We start from the raw sequence: 7,863 nt of genomic DNA, 5'->3' as shown, positions 1-7,863 counted from the left end.
GGGGGTAGCATCCAGAGGCTGGCAATGGAGGGGCAGGGGGGGCAGGGAGAGGCTGGCAATGGGGGGCAGGGGGCTGTGGGTCACGCCCCTTCCCCCGCTCCCTCCCAGCCGGAGATCTGCCCGGGACGCTCCGTCTCCCAGCAATCCTGGGGCAGGCGCTGGCTGCAGCCCAGCCGGACGCACAGGAAGGGGCCGGGCTCGGGAGCGGTGGGGGGGAAGTGGGGCGGACAGCCCCAGAGATCGGACCTGGGGCCGGGAGGAAACCCCGGGGTAAGTGACTCCGCACAAGGGCTCCTGGGGGGGGTCCCCTGTGGGGCGGTGTCGGGGAGGGGGGAGCCGGAGTTGCGGGGGGGGGGAGGGGCGTTGAACTGTCTGTGCAGCCGGGAGATTTGGGGGGAGATGCAGGGACGCTGAGAGCCACTGACCAGAACCGTGAACACGTGTCTCTGCCAGCCCCTGCTCTGCCCCTTCCCCGCTCTGGGCTGGGGCAGGGGTGGGGGTGCAGGATGGGGGAGGGGCGCAGGCCCCGGGAGGGAGTTTGGGTGCGGGATGGGGGAGGGGCGCAGGCTCTGGGAGGGAGTTTGCGTGAGGGGGTTGGTGTGCAGGCTCTGGGAGGAAATGAGGGTGGGAGGGGATGCTGGGTGCAGGCTCAGCTGGGGCAGTGGTGGGGGTGCAGGAGGGGTGAGGGGTGCAGGTTCCGGGAGGGAGTTTGGGTGCAGGAGGGGTGCAGGGTGCAGGCTCTGGGGGGGAGTTTGGGTGCAGGGGGTGAGGGGGCGGGCGTGCAGGCTCTGGGAGGAAATGGGGGTGTGGGGTGCCAGCTCTGGGATGGAGTGTGGGTGCTGGATGCAGGCTCTGGGCAGGGACAGGGGTGGGGTGCAGGAGGGGTGAGAGGGTACAGCCCCTGGGAGGGAGTTTGGGTTGGCGGGGAGGGAGTTTGGGGGCGGGAAGGGATGTGGGGATAGGCGGTGGGGTGCAGGCTCTTGGAGCGGGTGGAGGATACAGCATTTACCTGGGTCAGCGGCTCCTAGGCGGCATAGGCCAGGGGGTCTCCGCAAGCTGCTGCCCCCCTCACTCCCCCAGGGGCCGCAGCGCAGGGATGGGCCTTTTTTAATCGCCTGGGGGAGGCAGGTGGGACCGGGGGCCGCATGGCGGGGGGGGGAGTGTGCGGGGGCGGCAGGTGGGGGGGAGGGGAAGGAGGGTGCGGGGGTGGCAGGAGGGACTGGGGGACGCATGGGGGTGGCAGGCAGGGTCGCGGGAGAGACCCGGGCCCAAACATTTGTGGAGCCGGGCCCCAGGCCAGGAATATTCCTGGTGCCCAGGCACCACGAGCCCCTACAACTCGCCGCCCGTGCCTCCTCATTCCCCCCCCACACCTGCCAGGTTCTTCCTCACCACCCCCTCCCTGCCAGTCATCTCCCTGCCTCTCCGCTCCCCCCTCACCCCTCTGTGCTATGGGGAGGGGGTGGAGGAGAGACCCTGGGGAGCAGCAGGAGGGGGCGAGCGGGGGGCGGAGTGTGGGCAGAGTCTCGGGCTGCAGAGGTGGGGCAGGGAGCTAGTCCCCCCTTCCCCCGCCCAGGGAAGCTTCATCCCCCGCCACACTTTCCCTGTCTGTAGCTTCCCTCCAGTTCGTCCCTTTTCTCTCCTTGTCACGTGTCGCCCAGCGTGGGAGAATCTCGGGGTCTGTCTGCAGGGAAAGAACCTGGGGAATCGTGATAGGAACGTACCTAAAGCCTGTTCTCCCACCTCCACAACTGCCCCTCTCGCCCTGCCGGACTGCAGAACGACGCCCACGCTTCGCTCCAGCCCTTGGCACAGGGCAGATAAATGGCTGCAGCGGAGCCAGTTCAGGTAGGGGTTCTTGGGGGGGTGGCTGGTGGGTTGCTGCAGGTGGGAGGGGGCAGCAATACACAGGGGGTGAGAAGGTTTGGGTCTGGTTTGGAGGTGGAAGCGGGGCAGGAAATTCCCAGGGTGGAGAAAGGGAGGAGGCCAGGGGGTGGCAAACCTGCTGGGACTTGTTTAATAAGTGCCCTGGATTCTAGGATCAGAGCCATGCGGTTCGGAGGGGAAATGCCCTAATTTGTGGGAGAGGAAACAACCCACCTAGGTGAGGTTAGGAAACACTGACCAGGCTCCCAGTGCTGCAGCCTGACCCGACTGACCAACGGCAGCTGTGAAATATGAAAGGGGCAGCGTAGGGGCCCTGCCCTTCCCTTCCCTTCATATCCAGCTCCTCGCAATGAGGAGGGTGTTGGTATCTACCAGGGAATTGTCCCTGGACCCTGCCAGGGCTCCATCTCCTGTATCAACCCCTGGCTAGTAGGTGTGTGATGGATCTGCTGGGAGAGACCAGGGGCTCTCTCTTCGTCCCCTCGCCTGGGTGTTTCCTGGATGCTCTGGTACCAGATAGATTCATGGAGGGCAGGTCCATCGATGGCTATTAGCCGGGATGGGCAGGGACGGTGTCCCTGGTCTCTGTTTGCTAGAAACTGGGAATAGGCGACAGGTGAATCACTTGATGATTCCCTGTTCTGTTCATTCCCTCTGAGGCGTCTGGTACTGGCCACTGTCGGCAGACAGGATACTGGGCTAGATGGACCTTTGGTCTGACTCAGGCTGGCTGTTCTTATGAGTGGTTTGGGGGTTGGCCTCTGACTGCGAGCCCCTCAGAGCTTCCATTTGATTGGCTCCTTTCCCCCATGAATAGTGGAGTTGTGGCTGGGGCAGCAGGCACTGAGTGGGGGGCACCTGTTGTTTCAGGGGCCGGTGAGCTTCCAGGAGGTGGCTGTGTATTTCACCGTGGGGCAGGGGGCTCTGCTGGACCCCGCTCAGAGAGCCCTCTACAGAGACATCATGCAGGAGAACTATGAGAACGTGACCTCGCTGGGTAAGGGTTCCTGTCCCCTCCGTTCTTAGGAGGGGAAATGCAGAGTTAAGGCTTATGGCATCTCCACAAAGCAACCTCTACTCTACCCTGTTTCAGCAACACCCCAACAAGCCAGTGACACACACCCTAGCGCTCTGCCCTCCCCTGCTACAGGACGCTCTGGGAACAGCGCACAGGGGCAGCACAGCACGAAGTCTGACATCTTCTCTTTGCTAGGGCAAAACTTGGATTTAGGTCCAATGTGACAAACAGAAACTTCTGACCCTTGGCCGGCACTCACACACTGATCCCACTCCACACAAACCAGCTCGGACCTGCAAAGTGAGATCACCCCTTTCCCCTCGCCCCGAGGTTTCCTCCTGAGTCACAGACTTCGCTTAGCTCTCACTGAGCCCTGAGGATCACTAGCACATATGTCACCAGGATGCTGACAATCTCGGTGACAAGACCTCACCCCTGTGCACCTTCACGGACCCAGCCTCCAGCCCTTAGCACGGGCATGAGGCAGACTAGGCCCCCAAGTTTTACATGCAGCTCTCTTCATATCACAGTCACATCTCTGCCAAGCTGCTCCCAGTCATCCACAGCTGACACACATGCAGGAAAATGCTGGTATTCCGATCCGTGGAACACAACCCAAACGGTGGCATGTTCTTCTCAGTGGTTCTTCATAGCTGTATGTCTACCCTAGAGCTTTTCCCAGCATAGCTGTGTTGGTCAGCGGGGTGATTTTTCACACCCCCATCACACAGAGCTAGGCTAGCAAAAAGTTTAAGTGCAGACTGGGCAAGAAAGTGGGTTTTTTAGTTCAGAGAACTTTAAACTATTAATCTTCACACAAACATTTGGGTATAAAAGGGCAAAGCTTCCAAGAGGAACTTCTGCCGAATGCAAGAAAAATGCACCACACACATGGTGTGAAAGCTCTCGGAGCTCGGGCTCAGGCTTCAGTTCATGGGTGTCGTTCAGGTTCCGTGGCCGCAGCCCATCCCCTTGAGCAAACCTTTCCCTGGGCCAGCAGATGGCTGGCAACCCTCGCGCACTTCCTAGGGACGTAGTCTGGCAGCACGTGTGCATTTCCAGGTCAGCGACTGCTCAGTTTGGCTTGTGCTGCTCTGAGATTCCAGATTCCGCAGCTATTGGCTTTCAGAGCTGGTTTCCTGCAGAAGACAGGGTGTCCTGTATTAACAGATCAACGCCAAGTGACTGTGATCAGTCCAGGGACAATTAGAACCAGTTTCAGCCCCAGCTGTGTGCAAAAAACATTTCAAGACCAAGATGATTTTGTCAAAAGCTGCCTAGGGTGGTGGGGCTGAATCTCAGGAACATCTTTAACCAGTCACCCCATACTGGGACCAGTAACCCGTCCATGAATGACCATAGAAACCAGCACATTTCAAGGCCATCTGAATGCACCTGTGGAATTTAGGGTAGTTAGAATAGTTGGTTTTTATGCAGAAAATGATGCTTCTGTGGACTAGCTATTGCCTCTGGGGGAGGTGGATGACCTACCCCGACAGCAGAACCTTCCCATTGCTGAGTATCTACACTGACCCACTACAGCACTCCAGTCATGGTGTCTCAAGTGTAGACACATCCTGGGATACGACATTCGGTGACACCCCCGTCCCTCCTATTCCTCACTGCGCTGAATCCCACCAGCCCGTGCTCAACGGTCCCAACTCTCCTACAACTCCCCCATTCTCTCGGGGTTTCTCTCTGGGATGAAGAAGCAAGTCCAGGGTAACTTCCCCTCTGGCTGGGGCCTTAACTTCCTGGAACGTGGAGTTCCTGTCTCTGTGTTTTAGGAGCCCCTTTGCTGAGCAGTGTCTGGCTGTGTGTGTTCCCAGCAGAGATGGGGAAGAGTTAAATCCCTCATATGCAGAGTCTCCTGCACCTGGGGAGCTGCCCCCAGCCTTTCCCTGCTGTAAAATGGGCTGGGGTTAAAGTAATAGAAACGTCCCATAAATTCCCTGATCTCCCTTGTTTTCTTTCTCCTGAGCAGGGTGTCCAGTTTCCAAACCTGATGTGAACTCCCAGCTGGAACGAGGGGAGGAGCTGTGGGTCCCGGATCTCCAGGGCTGTGAGGAAGGAGAGATCCCCAGAGGTGCCTGCGCAGGTGAGGGATCATTAAACCAACTCAAAGCTCTCAGTGCCCGAAGGAAACAGCTGGGAGTCCCTAAAAGCCTTGTGAGCTCTCGGGGTTCAGGAGTATCCCCAGGAGGCCGTGTATCCTCAGGGCAGCTGTCGCTCATGGCTTCCTGCGCATCCTGACTGACACCTGGCAGAGCTCCCTCCCTGAGGGGATGTGGAGGCAGAATTGTTCCCCTCCTCTCTCCCCTGTGGGGAAGAGTTGTGGAGAATCCGGCTACTAGGTTTCTTCTCTGTCTCTCCAGCTCTAATTTTGGTTGTTTTCCCCTTTCCATCCCTGTCTCTGAGGTTTCTCTCTCTGTCCCAGCAGGTGCTGGGATGGTGAGTGAGGAGAAGAAGCAGAATCCTCAGCAGGAAGATTCTGAGCAAGTGGCACCACCTGGGGGATTATCGCACGGCTCCAGAGGGAATGTGTCCCGGCATCGTGTGCAGGGCAAAGCCTGTGGGAGTCAGCACAGGCCAGAGAGGGAGCAGAGAAACCAGCCAGCGGAGAAAGTGGGTAACTCCATTAATTGTCAGGGAACTCACCAGGACCTCCTGGAAACCACAGCCCAGGCGAGAATACCCACAGGAGAGAGAAAAGACACATGCACTGAGTGTGGAAAACATTTCACTAACCACTCAGGCCTTTTAAAACATCAGAGAATCCACACAGGAGAGAGAGCCCAAGAATGCAGTGAGTGCGAGAAAACCTTCACTCTGAGCTCTACCCTTAGTAACCATCAGAGGATCCACACAGGGGAGAAACCCTACGAATGCTGTGAGTGTGGGAAAAGGTTCACTCAGAGCTCAGCCCTTAATAAACATCAGAGGATCCACACAGGGGAGAAACCCTACGAATGCAGTGAGTGCGGGAAAAGCTTCACTGTCAGCTCAGACCTTACTGGACATCAGAATATCCACAAGGGAAAGATACCTCATCAGTGCTCTGAGTGTGGAAAAATGTTCACACAGAGTCCAGCTCTTATTACACATCAAAGGATCCACACTGGAGTGAGACCCTATGAGTGCCATGAATGCGGGGAAAAATTCACTGTCAAGAAAGCCCTCAATACACATCAGAGGATCCACACGGGAGAGCGCCCCTATGAGTGCTCACCTACTGACCGCTACACTTACCTACATGCCTCCAGCTTCCATCCAAGACACACCATCACAATCCATTGTCTACAGCCAAGCCCTAAGATACAACCAAATTTGCTCCAACCCCTCAGACAGAGACAAACATCTACAAGATCTTTATCAAGCATTCGTAAAACTACAATACCCACCTGGGGAAGTGAGGAAACAGATTGACAGAGCAAGACGGGTACCCAGAAATCACCTACTACAGGACAGGCCCAACAAGGACAATAACAGAACACCACTGGCCATCACATACAGTCCCCAGCTAAAACCTCTCCAGCGCATTATCCACGATCTACAACCTATCCTGGAAAATGATCCCTCACTCTCACAGACCTTGGGAGGCAGGCCAGTCCTCGCTTACAGACAACCCCCCAACCTTAAGCAAATACTCACCAGCAACTACACACCACACCACAGAAACACCAACCCAGGAACCTATCTCTGTAGCAAACCTCGTTGCCTACTCTGTCCCCATATCTACTCTGGCAACAGCATCAGAGGACCCAACCACATCAGCCACACCATCAAGGGCTCATTCACCTGCACATCCACTAATGTTATATATGCCATCATGTGCCAGCAATGCCCCTCTGCCATGTACATTGGCCAAACCGGACAGTCCCTCCGCAAAAGAATAAATGGACACAAATCGGACATCAGGAATGGTAACATACATAAGCCAGTAAGTGAACACTTCAATCTCCCTGGTCATTCTATTACAGATTTAAAAGTCACTATCATTGAACAAAAAAACTTCAGAAACAGACTTCAAAGAGAAACAGCAGAACTAAAATTCATTTGCAAATTCAACACCATTGATCTGGGCTTGAATAGGGACTGGGAGTGGCTGGCTCATTACAGAAGCAGCTTTTCCTCTCCTGGAATTGACACCTCCTCATCTATTATTGGGAGTGGACTACATCCACCCTGATTGAATTGGCCCTGTCAACACTGGTTCTCCACTTGAGAAGTAACTCCCTGCTCTCCATGTGTCAGTATATAATGCCTGCATCTGTAACTTTCACTCTATGCATCTGAAGAAGTGAGGTTTTTACTCACGAAAGCTTATGCCCAAATAAATCTGTTAGTCTTTAAGGTGCCACCAGACTCCTTGTTGTTTTTGTAGATACAGACTAACACGGCTACCCCCTGATACTTGACACCTATGAGTGCTGAGAGTGTGAGAAACTGTTCAGACAGAAATCAACCCTAATTACACATCAGGCAAGTCAAGACATACAGGAGAGAGACCCTATCAGTGTTGTGAGTGCGGGAAAGGCTTCAGTGTGAGCTCAGACCTCATTGTACATCAGAGAATTCACACGGGAGAGAGACCTTATAGATGCTGTGAGTGCGGGAAAAGTTTCACTCAGGGCCCACACCTTACAAGACATCAGGGTGTTCACAGGACAGCGACGCAGTGAGAAAAGACTTTTTTTAAAAACACATTTGCTAATTCCCACATAGTGACCTTGTGGTTGGTTTGCACCATTTGTGTCCCTCTGTTCTCTCAACTGCCTCGTGTGTTGCCCACTTGTGCCTTTTACAGGTCACCCTTCTCTGGGGTGAGTCCCTTGCTCCTTTCTCCTGTGAGTCATTGGAGTGTGTGTCCTTCCAGCAAGGAGTTTCCATCAGCCCCAGGTGGGGGAAATAGGGGTGACCACAAGTCGCCTCACTGAGTGAAAATGGACATGGGGTTT

The 7,863-nt window shown here is 55.6% G+C and overlaps 1 protein-coding gene across 1 annotated transcript; it reads left to right on the top strand.

The window, feature by feature from the left end:
* The first annotated feature begins 2,850 nt into the window (after positions 1–2,850).
* On the top strand, positions 2,851–7,327 carry LOC135979426 (zinc finger protein 383-like). The gene is made up of 3 exons (XM_065579794.1): positions 2,851–2,884; positions 4,890–5,003; positions 5,346–7,327. Exons 1-3 carry the CDS (start codon positions 2,851–2,853, stop codon positions 6,329–6,331), a joined length of 1,134 nt encoding a protein of 377 aa, XP_065435866.1. The 3' UTR covers positions 6,332–7,327.
* The last annotated feature ends 536 nt before the right edge of the window (positions 7,328–7,863 follow it).

This window comes from Chrysemys picta, unplaced genomic scaffold, assembly GCF_011386835.1.
Source record: "Chrysemys picta bellii isolate R12L10 unplaced genomic scaffold, ASM1138683v2 scaf832, whole genome shotgun sequence".
Taxonomy (NCBI): Eukaryota; Metazoa; Chordata; order Testudines; family Emydidae; genus Chrysemys; species Chrysemys picta.
This window is presented reverse-complemented; position numbering and strand designations above follow the sequence as displayed.